Below are 18,442 nucleotides of genomic sequence, written 5' to 3'. Positions count from 1 at the left end.
TCCCAAAAACCTCATTAGGGAGCAGACTGTTTCCATGAGTGATTTGTCATCCAATTTTATTCAGTTAAAATCCCAATTCTTCTTATATTTCAACAGAAAGGAAAAGTTCTGAAACTGAGTTTTGTACGTTATTTGGAGTTCAATCCCACGACCGCCTTCCAGAAGGTCAGTACGGCTCCCACTCCTCCCTCCGTTCCCTCCCCAAACTTCCCCACCTCTTTTTCCATAATAAAGTGGTAATTGCAAACCCAATACAGTAGTCTAAGTGCAAGCCATTTTCACTATTGGAGAATTCAGAAATAAATAAGCTTAATGAAGAGCTAATTATGAAAAATGTATCAACTGGAAGCAATTTTTTTATTATTATTATTTTAAAAAGTATTTACAGTTCTTAGCTTACAAACTATATGCAACCATTTTCAGAGCTGTGAGATCATATTTTAAGTTACAAGTTCCATCTCCCACACAAAGCGAAGACAGACTAAGGGCCCGATCCAGCAATACAGATGTACGTATGGATGTACATACGCGCACGTGCGTACTGAAGCGAGAAATAAGCGGTTCCTGCCGACACCGGGTATTTGTAAGTGGGAGCTCACCCTGGAAGTACAAAGCTCACCGCACTTACAGCCCGACGCAGACGGTTCTGCGCTTCTACACGCCGTGAATGTGAAGGGAGTTGCACCCACTTCGTGCCTTTGCATCAAGTTTAGCGCAAGCACGCTAAAGAACAGAACATTTCTAACAACGGTGTCGGGAAACAACAAGGCTTATTTACAAGACTTGCTGAAAGAAAGAAAGAAAGAAACCTCCAATACAGTATTAACCTGGAACACAGAAGTAAACATCTCCTAAAGAAACAACACAATGAAATCCAGTTCAGTGAAAACATGATATCAAAAAAGACCAATTGAAAATGAATTCACTGTGCATCAATCCCTTTGATCCTATTTATGTACATAGTGGAACTTTTCTGTAAAGCAAGTTGTACCCAGTACAGATATCTGGACCTAATACGTAAGTATTTTAACTGCTGTGTTATAGTATATATTCAGATCTGGACTATAAATGGTGAACAGATCATGTTAACTTCTGATGAAGTTAAGTATTTAGAAGACCAAATTTACAGTTGCGAATGCCATGCATTCAATAAAAGATCTCCACTATAGCTGCTAAAATAAAATATCAAGCTCCTTTTTCTCCTTGGACTCCAAGAGTGAAAATGGCTTCCTGATCTGTATTTGTTAAAAATTTAAGCACCAGGGATTTAAAAATTAAAAACAAAACAAAACAAAAAAAAAAAGAGAAAAAGCCTTACTACATGGCATTATACAAACATAGGCCACTTTGCAAAGGAGACAGTTGCAAAACAACTTTTAAAAGTTAGCACTGTTTTCAGAACACAAGGCACAAAACAAAAGCAGACATCACGCCAGAACAATGAACTTCACATGAAAGCTAATACCTGACCTGTACCATCCTTAAATATCTTACAATGTTAAATAGAGAAATGAAAAAAAAAAAATACAGCAGCAACATAATTGTAATTTTGACTTTAGAAACAGTGCGTAGACCCCTCCTGAGTTGTTTACTCCAACCATTTCAGAGACAGTAACTTAAAAGTTCTCAATGTTTGTTTCACAGGAAAAAGTTTTCAGTGTCTGAGAAGTTAAACCTTTGTTAGGCTTTCTTGGATTTTTGCTTGGTAACTTGAAAAGTTAGGAGTTCTGTCCTCATCCAAGAGAAGATGCTTAAGTAAGGTTGTTCTATAATTAAGCCCACTGATGTACCTTACATAAAAACTGACCAGAAAGATCTATAGTCTAAATCTCTTCAACATTTTGTTGGGAAGCCTCTACTTTCATCTTTTTAGAAGGTGGCACTCCTTCAGAGTCCTTAAGGAGGGGGAAAAGAAAAACAACCACATTATCATTGCATTGAATTTCAGGCACCATAAACATCAAACAAAAAACATGAACAAATTCCCTGGCTTGTCATTTGTAAAATACAAAGCAACCCTGCATGTGAGAATGACATGACCACGTGCATTTGCTTCCTGAAATCACTACTTACAAAGATGATGAAGGGAGCGGAGCATCTCCCGTGTGAGGAAAGGCTGAGGGAGATGGGGCTCTTTAGCTTGGAGGAGACTGAGGGGTGACCTCATTAATGTTTACAGATGTATAAAGGGTGAGTGTCAGGAGGATGGAGCCAGGCTCTTCTCGGTGACAACCAATGATAGGACAAGGGGTAATGGGTGCAAACTGGAACACAAGAGGTTCCACTTAAATTTGAGAAGAAACTTCTTCTCAGTAAGGGTGACAGACACTGGAATAGGCTGCCCAGGGGGGTTGTGGAGTCTCCTACTCTGGAGACATTTGAAACCCAGCTGGACACCTTCCTGTGTAACCTCATCTGGGTGTTCCTGCTCCATGGGGGGATTGCACTGGATGAGCTTTCGAGGTCCCTTCCAATCCCTGACATTCTGTAATTCTGTGATCTTACCTCAACATCTGAGCACTTGTTGTTGTCTACAGACAAAGGGCAAAATTCTAGTGCTGGGCCCACAGCGAATATTCCAAGCAAGAGCCTTGATGCATCGTTATACCCAGACTTCCCTCAGCTCACGTTAGCTTACGATTTAATGTTAACACAACTGGAGTACAACCCACACCCAGCGCACACCGATTTCCTCCCGCTGCAGCCAAAGCAAGCTCTGCAGGACGGAACACGCAAGGTTTGGAAAGCGCGAGCTGTGCGCTGGAACAAGCCAACCACCCACAAGGAAAAGCAACGGACTGAGCTGCGCTCTGCCCGCAGATCTCGGCAATTTATTAACGTGAAATTTTAATATTCCCTTACAAAACTAACAGAGACTGGTTTAGGAAACTGAAAAGTAAACCAGACCCATCTAGTTTTACTGTCCAAATTATGTGACATGCAAGGAGACAATCCAATTAACCACAAAACCAGATACATCTAATAGTCTATGGCTGCTTTACTGTCATCAACTTTGGAAATAAGTCTAAATACACAACTGGCCTCCTTACGTTTGCTTTTTGGCAAAAATCCTCTTTTCCAAATTCCAAATAACCGGGCTTTTGCGCTTAAAGTTACCTGAGAGTTTTTAGATGCCTCTGTAATTATATCATTTTCTCCAGAGGACTGAATTTCTGCTTTCTCTGAACTATTCACGGAATTTTCCATTGAAGACTGTGAATTCTGTTCATCAGAGGTATCTGAAATGTCAAGAAAGAATTTTAAGCCAACAAATGAAAGCATTCAGCAGGAACTTTTAGGATGCCTTCTCATTAGCAACATCCCAAACGCATCAATTTCACCCACATGTAACCATTACCAATAGCATGCATGACAGTATGAATATAATGAATTAAACAGCATCCAGTGGCTGGACTCAGTCCCTAGAGGGAGCCAAGCTCCTGCACACCCCGCGACACAGAATCATGTCAACACTATTAGCAAACAAGTTTCAACATAAACATTGCGAACAGGACGACCTCAAGGAAACTTCCTTCAAATCAAAGTGAAAAACAGCTACGAAAAGGGCTGAATTGTGATTTGGAAATTCAGCTAGCTAGCTTAACCATTAAGGTTGCACACTTTTTAATTCTGGTGCATACTCATGGAGAAGTCTTCCAGCTCCTTATAGCTCTTACATGCTGCCACTTTTCCTGTTTGATTGTGGGGGTTTTTGCTTGTTTTTAAATCCTTCTCTTTCTCTCTTAAGGCAAGATTTACAGAGGACTCAGTTAAAGCATATGAATATTTTTCTAGTGTACTGTATAAAAAGCATCACAGGCTTTTCTGAAAGCTTCTCTGACTGAATTCAACATGAAGTGACGCCTGTGATGAGCAGTCTCAAAGATCACATTCAGCACACTCAGACAGAATGATCTTCCTTTCCATGTCTCACCAGAAAAGCATGTTCCTACTGATAACGAAACAAGTCCCGAGGGTCAGAAGGAATTCCAATTTCTGTTGTGGATGTCTCGGCACACATTGCAACTTGGGCTAAGGAGCACTGTGATCCGCACATCTTCTCAGTACAGGAAAACACCTCGAGCTGCTCTGGTCTCTTCCAGGTGCCGCTGACAATCCCCACTCACTGGGCAAGGGGATCCATGCTCCGAACTGCCTGGCCCTGAGCTATCCCGGTGCCTGTGATGACTCGTATGCCTATCAGAACGTCCTGAATGCACCTGTTTTCTTTAAGAAGTCCCTAGGAGGCATTTCTGACCCTCCAAACTGTCCCCTGGCCCTAAGAAACCTCCCTGATATTGGTGTAGTAACATGAGACAGACGTACAAGGTCGTTAACTGTATCCTGCTGAATAGTGTCACAATTCCAGGGGTTTAATTGCTCATAACACTTTCAGCAGATAAATAATTATTTCATAAATTTTTAAACATGGTATATAACCAATGGAAAAAAATACATTAATAACATGTATTTTTTGCCATTACTTCTCCCTTTCGTCTTCTAGTAACTGGCTCTGGAACTATTCCAGAGAACTTGGTATGATTGTCCCTGAAACTAAATTTAGTCCAAGAAGCACGTACACTATGTCACAGCTTCACACAAGCGGGTTCAGACAATATCAGACCAACGAGTAAATCCTCACTGTTCACCATGACCAAAAATGTTGGCTGAGATTCTCTTTGAAGGATATGGTGTTCTGATTTATTCCTATTTGGTGACGACTCAGTTGTCAAATTTTAACCCCAATTAACAATGACGACATTTAACATACTTAACCATTCTGGTATTACCAAGATAAAAGCTCTAAATTTAAATTGGTTAGTGCATCTACTGAGCTAAGAACTAAATCGGGAGGGCGTAATTTAATTGCTTTGCTATGGAAAGAATTCTGCAACCAAATCATTCGAATGGTGTTAGGGACATCTTTTATCTGTTATCATAGGATGAAGAAAGTTACATTCCTGAGAATATAAATACAGGGCATGTTTCAATTACCCAAAATAACATTTAAAGAGTGAGGTTCGGAACAATCTCTTAACCTATACATACTTTTAATCTGTGTGCAACTGCAATGTAATACTGTAACACTTCTTTTTCCTCTCTGAAAACACCCTGAATGTCAATCTGACCTTTCCAGCTGCATGGAAGGCTCACCGGTAGGCCAGACAGATTATGGCCCATTTTCACGTAAGTGCTGAGAATTCAAAACGATTTATTTTGAATTGTTATTATTCAGTTCTTAAAACAGATAAGCAAATAAATGATACACTAAAGGATAACAATTTTTGTTTGGCTCTGCAGACGGTGTTTTCAGCTCACCTTCTGAACCAGGCTGCTCCTTCGCTTCTGCCTGAGTTTCGTCAGACTTGACTTCAGTGCTGTCTGCTTGTGTTGACAAGTTCTGTTCTGGTGCTGGACTGGAATTACTGCTGTTCTCTTGTTTTATTGGAGAAGCATCAGCTATTGAACTCTGGTTGCTGTTGTCATCTATTAACAAAAAAGGTAAAAAAAAAAACACCTAAAACTAATTTGACAAGATAAAAAGCACACATTAATCCTTCCATATTTTCCCTATATTATTCCCTGATAACACAAGATACATTCTGGCTCATTGGGGATCCAGTCCAAGCATTTAGACTAGCACTACATCTAACTTTTTTCCACACCACCACAATTTTTGCTCTTGCAGCCTATGTTGTAATAGAGGAGTTTTCTAGAAGTTACCAAAAATCAGAAAACTTCAGAAAAGGTGCTCTAACTAATATTATACAATAAAACCAAGAGTGTCTAACTCAGATCTCTTCCAAATGAACCCCCATCAAGGTAAAATATAACATCCAGTCTCAATGCCAATAGTTTCTAAGGGAAAATTGTCCAGAATATTCTCTAGCCTCCAAAAACTTGGATCACAGTAACTTTCTGCAGCACAGATCGTGTCTCTGTAGTTAACAGGAAATACTCTGCCCGAACCCTCTTCCTGTGATACATGATAAAAAAACCCAAGTATTATATTCACCTCACGGATGGGAGAAACAAAACAAGAAAATTAAATGATGTGACCAAGGTAAAAGCTCAGAAGTTTGAAACAAATGAAAAATTAATCCAGATCTGTGAAAATCCTGCTCGATCCTTTAACTGCAAGACAATACTCGCTCTGAACACCGCAAAAAATAACCAGGAGGCAACGCAAATAAAAATTAAATTAAAAAATTACAACCCACTAAGAAGAGAACCCCTGTTCTCGGTTCAAATAGTGCTGCATTTTCAGCCATAATTGTTATTCAAACACCTAGAAGGTAAAAAATTGTACAGAGCTGAGCCGTGTAATAAACACCAGGTGAACACTCAACAGTTCACACTTAAAGAGAAAAAATCATCTAATAGTGCCAGAGTGGCAAGCAAAAAAATGTGCTATTAAGCAGTTCATTTCATCAAGCTGAAGCCAAAGGAAGACAGCAGAGACGCAGAGCTCGCCTCCCTGGCGCTCACACACTGAGGCCTGACTCACCTACAGAGTTAAAAAGTACAAAACCCGCACAAATTTTAGCAGGTGCCACTGAGGTCTCTTGGAGGTCTTTTGGTTCTTCAAGACGCAAACTCAACAGAATTACTACTTCACCCGAGTGTAGTATTTTGAATGATAGATATTTCTATTTTCATTTTCATTTTAGCTCCACTATCATTTTTTTTTACCCACACAACCCAAATACAAATGGCATTTAAAAAACTGTCAGTACACCCACACAAGTCCAAGGTGCCAAATGAGTATCTGTTTTCACTTCTAGGCGGTACTTTCAGAGCAGGGCAGCAGGGCCAGCGGGGCTGACCTCCCACTCACCATGCATGTCCATCATCCCTGGAGAGGAGCTGTTCTCTGGAGTGGTCACTTCAGAGCCAGATTTTTCATCTTTACCTTTTTTCTTATTCTTATTTTTCTGAAAAACAAGAGTTACCACGAACAAATGACACTATCACCACAACGAGAAATCCATGTTGCAATATAAAACCCTTCCCACTCATTGCTTCTGAAAGCATCTCACTTAATTTCAAGTGAGAAATAAACCCAAGGCGATAATCACTGACATTATCAATAATGTATTAGCGCAAATAACTACAGGCTGTTTTTCTCACTGTATTCTTCGTGACACAAAACACTAGGATATATAGGTTTTCATCCAGAAATAAGTGTGTTAGCACTTAAACACATTTTTCATCTTCAAACAACTGCACAATTTTTGTAAAAAGTACAAAATTTCTCAATCATACCCCTCATTCTACAAAGAGGGAATGGATTGAGTGGCTTGTTGGAACTGAGGCAGAGAACTTGGGAGGTGCTGGCTGCTAACTGTGTACTCCGTCCAAAGAGCTACAAAAGCAAGGTCAGAACAATCTCTGCTGCACCAGGAGAAGGGAAGAAGAACATCGCTGAGCAGCGGCAGGGCTACGACTCGTGACATTTGCAATTTCTGAGCTGGTAACTCTGCTCACTGAACAGTTTATGCACATCCACTGCTACAAAACTCAACACGTTCTCCCAGATCAGAAAGCTTGTAGAATACACCTAGACCATATGAGTGCACGCACAACAGGAATGAGAACAGATCTAGAATTTTTAAGCTAAAGAGACAGTTTTTTACCTCTTTCTCAACGACTAACACTGCAGAAACCTCCTACTTCTCTACAATTCATGCTGCTTCTTCATTAAAACTACAAGGTCAATTAAGAAAACCCAGACTAGCCTAAAACAAAGCGCATAAGCAAGACAGTCCTGCACAAACAATAGGTCACAACATGCTCCTGACCGAAGGGCAGTATGGACTGCATGCGGTAAAACAAAGGAGGAGACAGTGGCATCCATCACATGGAAATCCGCGCCTGCTAACGGATGCAGCATTTGCAATTAAGACGTGATGTAATTGGTCTCGTAGGAGAAAAAGCAGCTGCACTGCTTTTGGAGGATCCTGCGTGCCCGCTCAGAACACAATTAAAAGCCTGACTCTAGGAAGAACGCTCGTCAATCCACCCCACTGGATAAGACAGTGACCTCCAACAAGGGGAGGAACTAAAACCACAATCAAATATTGTCTAAGACTGCAGAAGTTCAACATGTGATACCCGGAAGGACTTTTCCCTCTATTTTAAACAGATTATTAGGCTTATTTTTAAATTGTATTGTTACTTCAGAGAAGCCAGATTTTATTCCCTAATATGTATAACAGAGGTGAAAGCACATGGACTTCTTTACCTTTGCAAAATGAAAGTTCAGAGGAGACATAATCTCTCTCAGGTTTGAGCTTTTTTTTTTTTTAAAGGTTTTTTCTTTTAAAGGTTTAACCATCAAAGCGGTGAGGTTCTACAACAGCCTTCCAAAACTAGGAGGAGGAAAGAGCCTAGCTAATTCTCTAATTCCAGTTCAAAGAAATGTCAAAGTGGCTTAGGAACAACATGTGAAGGGGGAAGTAATCTAATCTGTATTCACTAAAATCAAAGAACTTCCATTTGAAACATAAAGCAGTAAAAAAGATCCCATTCTCCTATTGTAGTAAAAAGCAAGTACCCCGTCTGCTCCTTCATAGGTGGATGAAATCGGATTTAACACAAGCGCTCTCAGTTTCGGAGGACTTTCCTACCCCTACTTCAGTGTTCTGCACCAGTTTTTGAGCAGAACAGCAGTGATGCACAGACGGAATACCTTCTCCACACAGTTGTAAACCAGCTACTTTCCTTTAAAGCTTCAGGCAGAAAGAGGGGAAAAGTAATTTATGTCTTAGCTTTCCCTCCCTGGTATTATGTTGGAGAAAGGTTTCAAAAATCAGTCTCAAGCCAACCGTGTAACAGTTATCTGAGAACTGATCCAAGCTGACTCCAGGAAGACTGACACCCACTGAACCATCACCATCACTTTCTGTAGAGATCAACGTTTTCCCTGGAGCATTTATATTCAAACACTTGCAAGACCCAGACCAGCCTTAGCTTAAAAAGGCTCGAAGCAGAGAGCAAATTTCTTTTGACTGTCCCTAAACATCAGTGTCTACACCTCGGAAAAAAGCAAGATATCTGCAGGATACTTACATCATCGACTTTTGGTTCTGTTACTGGTACCCATTTGTAAATCCTTAGGGATGTGTCGCCAACTGTCACCCACTTCTTCTCCCTATAAAATCACAATGCAGGACAATAAAAGTTAAACTTCGGATTCAAAAGAAAGTGATCTACTATTGTAAGTTGTCAAGGATTTAAATAGGCTATTAAGTAGGATGATGTCTATTACATAGTCTTTAGTGCTGCATTGTGCAAATTGTTCTTTGCATTTCAAAAACTTGTTAGAGCACTGCTAACCTCCAGATTTCTCAGGGCTGTTACCTGACTACGTGAAAAACTGCAGTAGCAGTAATAAGATCTGGATTAAAGATACAGTTAAGAAGAACAGCTACTGAAAATGCAGATTTAATGCCTACAATTTTCACTTAAGTTTCTAGACAGCAGAAGAGGTTTTAGACAGACCAGTGTGGTTTGATTGTCCTGAAGCTGTTTAATGGTATTAGAAATCTAAGTGCATTTTGACCATCTGAGGTTTATTTTGGGTAGAAATTTGCTGCTAGCAATTTAACATTCGCTCAACGCTCCTGTCAGGCAGCTCTGAAATTCTAGTCTTAGAACCAACAGCCTCATTGGCAGCAACATGTGCTGGGATGCAGAATTCAGACTCTGGAGAGTCACATCGGTAAATTGTGAAGGGAATCTGGCTGGAGGGGTCACGCAGTCACAGGGATGGAAAGGATGCTGAACACTTAAAGGATGAATTCCTTGAGCCCTTTACATCAGAATATTAAAGGAAGGTCCACAGTGCCAGAGAAATTTAATCACAATCCTGTGATCAGTTTTCAGGTCACAGATTACAACTGCTGGTTTGGAATATAGCTCTGCAAATGGATCGATTCAAAGTTAACAATGAAGACCGATTCCATTAAAAATTCAGGAACATCTGAAATTAATTTGGCAGGAGATCTCAAGCATTCTTCTTTTTAAAAAACACATTTAAATAATAGATTTGAGATCCAGTTACAGTCTAAAAAAAAACAACAATCCTTGCAGGATGGGAGAAGCTGGATGTGACTCCAAATACATATGTGATCGCTCCATTTTTAGAAAGGGCTTCCAGAATCAAAAGCAGCCACATTGTACAAATGCCACAAACATCCTCCTGACTATTTGTTTAGCTACTAAGGCAAATCTTATTTGTTCTCCCTTTGGAGAAGACACTTTCCTATCTAAGAAACAAACAAACAAAAAAGGCAGCTTTATATGCAATTTGATAAGATTCTTTCCACAAGAATCTTTTAAATCAAGCACAAAACTATTTCAGATTCATTTCTTTCCTATGGCTCTTCTTGGAGCAGTTTCTCCTCAGTGTGTTTAGATACATCCCCTTGGATATCCTGCACGGCTAAAGTACGTCAAAACCCAATTTTACGCTGATTTGGAGCTCTAATGCTAAATGTGATAAAAATGACCACGGAGATGAGGGCATGTCAATAATGAGAGTGTACTTAATTTTGAAGGGATGACCATGAGATATATATATATATTTTAACGATACAAGACAAACTAAACTTATTTCTACTTAAGAAAATCTTTGAAATTATGGAAATAAAACCAGCTGGGGTTTTGTTTTGGGTGTAGAGAGAGGTGAATAAATGCTTTAAAAAAATAAATCAAGATTTTAGTCTTTTCCTACAGCAAAATATTACTTAGAGATGCTGCACTGGAAAACCAAAAGTTCAAGATACCTGTTAGCATCTCAAAGCAGCCTCACACAGCATCTTCACTGGACAGACTGTAGAACACAGGAGGAAACCTATATTAGTAACTTTTTCTTTCTAGTATTAAAGTTAGCCCTGACATTTTAATTCTTTTGAGCCTCTTAAGTACCACTTTAAATATTGATAACCCTCCTGCTATAGGGATTTTTTTACTGAACTCAATACACAGTAATTCAGACAACAATGGGAATAAGGATATTTTTGTGATGGAAGCACATTGACATCCCAGTCCTGCAAACACTTATGGCTAAAAAGAAAACCCAACATCACAATGCTATTATTCAAATATTTTACAGGTGTAAGCATTTACAGTATTGAACATTTAAGACCATAGAAGTATTCATAGGAAGAAAGAAGACGAGCTCCTCTGAAACTTAATAAAATCATTGGCAACACAAACACCAATTTGTTAATAAAGAAATGCAATGACTTTCAGACATTTAGGGTCAAGAGGGTAAATAAATCCAGGATTTAAGATGTTTATTGTAAATAAAGCTTAGAATATCATCAGCAATACTTACTATCCTTCTATTTCAAAACAAAAACTAAACCAACCAACCAAAATACCCAAATCCCCACAACCACTTCTACCCTGAACACTCACTGTTTATCTTTTGTGCAAAGACACCATCCCAACCTGCTGACCAGGGACTTTCCTCTTAATTTCATTAGAACTGACAATTCACTGACGCTGCCCATAACAATAAGTTTGCTAAACGCTGCAGAAACTACAAAATATTCTCGCTGACCAAATGCTGGAGTAGGAACAAGGAATTAATGAACTCGTGGGCACAAGCCCATTCTGTTGTGAAACTACAGGTAGATTCTCCACCTGTTTTCCTGTCTGTAAAATGGATCTTCTGTTGAACCCTCTTGTCCAGGGACCCCGACCAGAATTCCATCTTTGTTAAGCAATACTAGGCAATATTTTTTTGCACCATACACTGCTTCATTACTGCTACATAGATTGATCTCTACATTGACTGGTGGATTGGAAAACGTAGAGGAACAACATCAGCCTGAGAGTCAATCAGCCTAAAAATCTGGCAGTTACCAACTTTACTTGCCCATGTCTAGCTGACAAGCTCCATAGCTTCACAAACAATAAAAATCTGGTTTCAAACCTCTCCTGTTCCTCCATGAATGACACAGGCATAACAACAACGGAAAGTGGCAAAACTTGAAATATACACAAAATCTTTTATTTAAATCTTCCATACTGAAAAGTATCTTAAGTATATAGTTACAGTAAGTTCAGAAACTAGTCAATACAACAAAAACAAATCCTTACATTTATCTGAAATTGTGTTAAAGCATTTTTAAATTGTGAACCATATCTGCACAGCATTTAAAGGACAGCCAAGGATATGTGGGGTAAGTAGTAGTATCAACACTTCTTTAGTGCTTATGCCTGAGGCATACTAATATCCTAGAACTTACATAATTATATACTCAATTCCCCATTCTAAATAGCCCAAGACTCTTAAATATATTTATATTTTGTCTATTAACACTAAAGCTCCAAAGATGAATATCCTATTCTGTGTATAAAAGTAATATACCAGTGAGCAAACACAAGAGTTGTATAGCTTCTGCAGCAGAAACCAGCACTAAAGACATTTGACGGCACAGAAACAGAAAGCCCTTACTGCCAATATATTATCATTCAAGAAAAGGCTTTCACACCTGTTTGGCCTTTTACCGTGATTATCATTTATCACAGTGATCTGTATTTACACAAGGATTTGCTCCCACATACCCCATCTTCTGTTGATGATCACGAAGTGACGTCATAATGCTGAATTTATCACATCACACTCACTTGCATTGCAACAGAGTTTGGTGAAAATCACAGAATTATGACCTCCCTGTGGGATCAAGCAAAGGAGAAAGGGGAATGGGAAAGAAAATGCCATTATTATACACACGAAGTGCTGTGAGATGCACAAAAACAGATGGTTTTTTTGCTTTTCAGAGCACGCCTATCACTATGTAGATGTTCGTCTAGTGACCAACGTGAAGTAGCCCCAAACATACATGGTATTTCTTGACCACGCTACAAATACAATAAAAGCCCATGTAGTATGAAGGGACAGAGACTAACAGTTAAGGACACTTTCTCCCCGAGTTCATCTAAATATGGTACATTATGAGAGTGGCCTTTAACTTCCACAGACCAGCACGTTTTTGAGCAAGTTCTGCTACGTTCCACATTGCAACAAGCACCTTTTGTTAGAGTAAAGAAACACACAGCTTACGCATGACAAAACTCTACCTTTAACGTACATCCAGCTTTCACTGGAGTCACAGAGCATGTCCCGGCTCAAAAAGAAACAACCACAAGCCAGAAAAAACGCATCATAATTCAAGCACAGTAACAGTGGTTTTGGGCCACCACAGTACTTCAGCACGCTTCTGGGTATTTTTACTGCAACTGCTTGCACTACAATCTTAGTAGGAAACCAAACCCAGGCAATGTAACCAGACTGAACCGGGGTGGCAATCCAGTAGTGGCAAATAGTATTTTTCCAAAGACAACATGTTAGGAAGCTCTATCTCATAAGTACTTTTCAGAGTGAAAGCCTATTTTAAAAAGGAAGCATGAGCAGCAAAACCTGCAAGAAGCTCAATCTCAGAGCATTACATACCATGGAAAAATATTTTAGCAAGTCTGAATGGAGACAGAACAGAAATGCTACAGCAGTATTGCCTAGGAATTCTATTCCAACCGGCCACAGCTCGCCATCCCAACCAACAGCGCCGGGCAACACGATCTCACTGCCCGCGGTGACTTTGCTCCTCAACTTCTACACAACATGCTTTGTTTTAAGCTACATCCCAAGACAAGCCGGGCTCTACAGCCAATTCCCCGCCATCGTAAATATTTAGCACTTTCTGTAAGTACTTTTATCAGTTCTCCAAGTTCACCTCTTCTTCCTAAAGTGCTGTCACTATCCTAGGTTGTGGCTTTGATGGATGAGAAGAAGGTCAAATGACTTCTGTGAAGACAGAACAATTTAAAAACGGAGCAACACGATGAGATTTCCTCTTTCCTGGTGCATTCTCTGGACCAGGAGACCTCGCTCCCTCAGCCATGTCATCCCTCCAGCCTTATATGTTTGCACAGTTGTCCAAAAGCTCAGCAGTGCTACTATACATACCCCTGCAAATTATTTCACTGCCTCCCAAGATGTGCTACCACTTATGCTGCCTCCTGGTCATTACTTGTCTTTTAATAAATGTCTGCATTTTCTTTCATTTAATAAATCAGACTTTCATAAAACAAGAGTGTTTCCATTATTTTCCTAATGCTTGTTGAGGGCACGATAGCTTTTTGCCTCTCTTGTCTTGAGAACCCATTTAGAATCTACGCATACCCGTCAATCTTTAAAGACAAAAAACCAATCCTGTACCTTTCAAAACTCATTGAGATAAATTTAACTCAGAGGATTTTGTAAAACAGACTGAAAGAAAAATTGTAAGCACTGTTAAAAAAGTAGAACTGCCCTCTTAGCCACGGAAATTTAACACTTCTGCTACACAAATACAACACAACCATGTATTCTGCAAGACACGTGCTATGTGTTTTCTAAAATAGATACTCATTCACAAGAGTGGTTTAAACAAAGCAGATACGGTTACATTAATCTCAAGATAAAAACGTAACAACTTCACTGCTTACTACGAAGTTCCAGCGATACCAGAAGTGCCCAGCGCTCTACAAACACACCAGAAGATAGGGTACCTGCATCAAAGGGCTCGCTGTCCAAGAAGGGATGGGTATTTTCTCAGGAACAAAGTCTGCCCTGATAGATAGTGCTTTCCAACCGGTACGTTCGCCGATGTGGCGGTACAGGCACTCGGCGAGGCTGCTGTGCACCGTCACGGGCCAGCAGAGCTTCGGGCAGCACACACCGGAGCCACCGACCCCTTGAAGGAGTTTGCAGCTCATTCTGCCTCTCATCTTCGGCACACAGCGCTACGAGCACACCAGCCTCAGAAAACTCTGTTCTGTGAAACGTTGGGTGCAAGGTATTCTGATTTTCAGTGGCTGCATTTCCACAGAAGAGCTGTGGATGGCAACAAATTGCTCCTATTATGCAAATGGAACTGCACACTTGGAAATCGCCTATGTGGCTCTCCCAAAGACGCAGGAATTGCTAGTGTGTAAAGTTCAATTTCGTGCAAACCAAGTCTCATAAAACATTTAAACCACAAGGCACATCTCTCTTGCTAATTTCCCAATGTACTTGACTGCAGGTGGGGGGAATCACGAGATTCACCATCACATGATGATTTCTTTAAATGGTTTATGGAAATGCTGGCGAGATGCACACACAAAAATCCATATGAATATTTCTGACAATAATCAAAAGAAACACTGCATGATTCTGTACAGGAAAGTTGTTTCTCCTGAGGGTTAAAACGTACAAAGTCTATTTATACCATAAGATTTATGTTTTATAAAGGAAGCCATAGCAACTAACACCATGGCAAAGAGCCCCTGCCAAGAAAAAATAAATAAATTAGACATTTTGTTGAATGGCCAAGCTTCTGCCTCTACTCCTCTCTGGAATCCGCCAACGAGGATTCAAAGTATGCTGCGCTCATGAATGAAATACCTACAGCCAGAATAGTCCCACACATCCAACAATGCTCCTATCTGAACAAAAGTCCTGTCACACCACTACACATTGTTCTGACCCTTCAAAGCTGGTCAGCAAACAGCACTTTAAACCACCACCCAAGTGGAAGAGAGTTCCTGAAACCCACAGAACTGCGGTGCTGGGGCTGCTCCAGCTCCCCACACAACAGCTGGATCCTGTGAAATCCCAGCTTGTGCCCCGCATTACTGGACACACGTCCCAATTCTTTGTCCTGCTCAAGCCAACGGGCCCATTCATCTGCTCAAGCCCATTTAAAACGCAACAATCCGCTTCGCCCGAATAATACACATTTAACGCTGTATTTTGCTTTTCTTTTAACGAAAGCGAAGCATTAGCTGTGGGGTGCGATACAAGCGTTCCCTTATTTTAGCAGGTTCTAAAAAGCTGAGTTATGCAGGTTAATACTAAGCCAAGGGAATTTTCCCGTGGGTTTCAAATGTTTAAAGAAAGTATTTTAAGACACATGCACAAATACTACTGAACAGTCAACTTGCTGGAAGAAAGAGATTCACTCTCAAGTCCCACTGCTCATTATCCCATCCAAAAACCCTGGACACACTGCAGAACGTTGCAGCGACTCTTTCACTGTATTGTTTAAACACCTCATGTGGATTTTCCTAACAAAAGCAGAAAAAGACAAAAGCGGGAAAATGCCAAGACACGTTTAAGGCCTAACAAAAGGGAATTATTATACCAGGGGTACAACCTTCAATTATAGCATTTAAACCAAATTCTAGCGGCAGATCCGCGCTCTCTCCTGCTCCGCTCGGGATTTACAACAGCGGGACACGATCGCGCCCGGGTTTGCTGCGCTTACACGCAAACCTCGGGAACTTGAAGGGTAAAATAAATAAATAAGTGTGTAATAATAAAAATCATAAAAGAAACTCTCTGTCACCTTGCAGAGGTACTTTTAACGCTTAAAAAAAAAAAAAAAAAAGAAAGAAAGAATGCTTCTTTGAGCTGTTCCACAGAGAGCGGGCGGCAGGGCTGCCCCAGGCCCGCTCCTCAGGGCCCTTTGTAGGGAGGGCGGCGGGAGGAGCCGGGCCCGACCCGCCGCCCGCCTCCGGCACCACCCGGCGCGGCCCGGGCCCCGCGGGGCGGCGGGCCGGGGGCAGCGGGGAGCGGCGGGGGTCGGCGGGCAGGGGGCTCGGCCGCACAATGGAGCCGCCTCTCGCCCTCACACGCCGCCGCCGCCTTCATGTGACTCGCAGGAGCGAAATGGCTTCTGGGTGCCGCCGGCTCCCCGCCCCCCCGCGGCCGCCCGGCGGGCTCCGGCCCCGTGAGGGGACGGCGCGGGGGTCGGGGGGCGGCGGAGGGTGAGGGGGGAGCGGGGGCGGGCGCGGGGTCCCGGCGCGGCGCGGCCCGCTCACCATTTGCGCACTTTCTCGATGGCCGCCATCACCCGCTTGATATCATCCTTCGCCCGGCTCCGGGTCTCGGCCCGCACCGACCGGCCCGACATGCTGCTGGCGGGGGGGGGGGGGGACGGCGGCGGCGGCCTCAGCGGAGAACGCGGCGCTCGGCGCTGCTCGCGGCGTTCGTCCGTCCGTCCGCCCGCCCGCACAAAGCTCCGTGCGCTCGGCGCGGCGCGGCTGGGCTCGGCTCGGCTCCGCCCGCCCGCCGGGGCCCGCGCACTGCGCACGCGCCCCGCGCCGCCGCCGGCAGCCCGCGCGCGCGGGGACGGAGGGGGAGGGGCCGGCGCGCGGGACGGGCGCTGTGAGGGGACGGCGGGGACCGTGAGAGGGCAGCGGGGACTGTGAGGGACAGCGGGGTCTGTGAGGGGACAACGGGGACTGTGAGAGGACAGCGGGGTCTGTGAGAGGACAGCGGGGTCTGTGCGGGGTCTGTGAGGGGACAACGGGGTCGGTGAGGGGACGGCGGGATCTGTGAGGAGACAGGAGGCGCCAACGCCGACCCGGCCGAACCTCTGTCGGGGTCAAGGGGAGGAAGAAGGGTGAGGGGTTGAGGAAGGGGACGCGGGGGCCCTGGCGACACCGCTTCAGTGCCTCCCACCCGCGCCCCCTCAGGCACCCTGGAACTGCGGGGACAAACCGGCGAGGCCTCCCGCGAAAAGGTGCCGGTGAAGGGGAGAGTTTGTCCCCGCGGTCCCTCTTCCCGGCACCGCCAGGGCTGCGTGAGGCCGAGGGCAGGAGCGAGGACCCCGCGGCGCCGTGTGGCAGGAGCAGCTCCGGGGGCTCCACCGGTGACACCCCGACCCGTTCGCCCTCAGCTCTGTGCGGGGAGGCCGGGGGAGCCGCTTTGCTTCCGAGCAGCTTGTTCCGGGCGAGTGACAACCCCATCCAGCCCTTGTGCAAGTGTTTGTGACAGTATCGCAGACCCTGAGCGTGGGGCCTGGCGATGCAAAAACATTCAGCAAAAAGCTGCCTTGTTGAATAGAATGCTTAATAAATCTAATTTTTTTTCAGTGGTTATAAGGTTTCTCAGCTGCCTAAAATAATCCCAATAATTTCCATGGAATTGGGCAGGTTTTAAGTAACAGAGTATCTGCTCCAAATAAAAAATATCTCCTGTCACATACCTGGTGTGCTCTGGTCACAGTGCTGCTGGACTCCTTCATTAACTTGCATCTAGTGCACACCTTGCTTTTTGTACTAATTGTACAATTACAGATACTTTCAGAGTACATAACAGCGATCTCTGTTTAAAAAACATTGCCACTGAAAGGAACGCTTCTTAAGGACCTACATTATTATTCAAATTGATGCTGAGGATGATGTAAAGAAGGAAGCGTGTTCAACAGCACTTCACTGATCTTTCTACGGCAACTTATATCAGCCTCATTACGCTGTTTATACAAACACAGCGAGATGCCGTCCCACTGGTATTACACTGCTAATTGGAACTACTGCTGTCAGAGAATAAAAGTTTAAAGGCCAAAATGGAAACCTGGTTTTAATGTATATTATAGCATTCCTTTCTTTATTGTGG

The 18,442-nt window shown here is 42.8% G+C and overlaps 1 protein-coding gene across 1 annotated transcript; it reads right to left on the bottom strand.

The window, feature by feature from the left end:
• Positions 1-273: 273 nt before the first annotated feature.
• On the bottom strand, positions 274-17,080 carry BCL7A (BAF chromatin remodeling complex subunit BCL7A). Its single transcript, XM_080355567.1, has 6 exons — positions 16,864-17,080; positions 9,073-9,154; positions 6,839-6,935; positions 5,320-5,487; positions 3,118-3,239; positions 274-1,895 (listed from the first exon to the last, which is right to left on the bottom strand). The coding sequence occupies exons 1-6, from the start codon at positions 16,953-16,955 to the stop codon at positions 1,824-1,826; spliced, it is 633 nt and encodes a 210-aa protein (XP_080211693.1). The 5' UTR covers positions 16,956-17,080; the 3' UTR covers positions 274-1,823.
• Positions 17,081-18,442: the final 1,362 nt, after the last annotated feature.

This window comes from Nesoenas mayeri, assembly GCF_963082525.1.
Source record: "Nesoenas mayeri genome assembly, chromosome: 17".
NCBI classification, from domain to species: domain Eukaryota; kingdom Metazoa; phylum Chordata; class Aves; order Columbiformes; family Columbidae; genus Nesoenas; species Nesoenas mayeri.
This window is presented reverse-complemented; position numbering and strand designations above follow the sequence as displayed.

Bases quoted from the DNA above. Each gene is read 5' to 3' on its own strand.
- BCL7A (XM_080355567.1), bottom strand. From the start codon at position 16,955: ATGTCGGGCCGGTCGGTGCGGGCCGAGACCCGGAGCCGGGCGAAGGAT. The intron at 5,488-6,838 runs GTGAGTGGGAGG...TTTTGTTAATAG, and splicing joins AGGGATGATGGACATGCATG to ATGACAACAGCAACCAGAGT. The intron at 3,240-5,319 runs GTGAGCTGAAAA...TTGACATTTCAG, and splicing joins GGAGCAGCCTGGTTCAGAAG to ATACCTCTGATGAACAGAAT.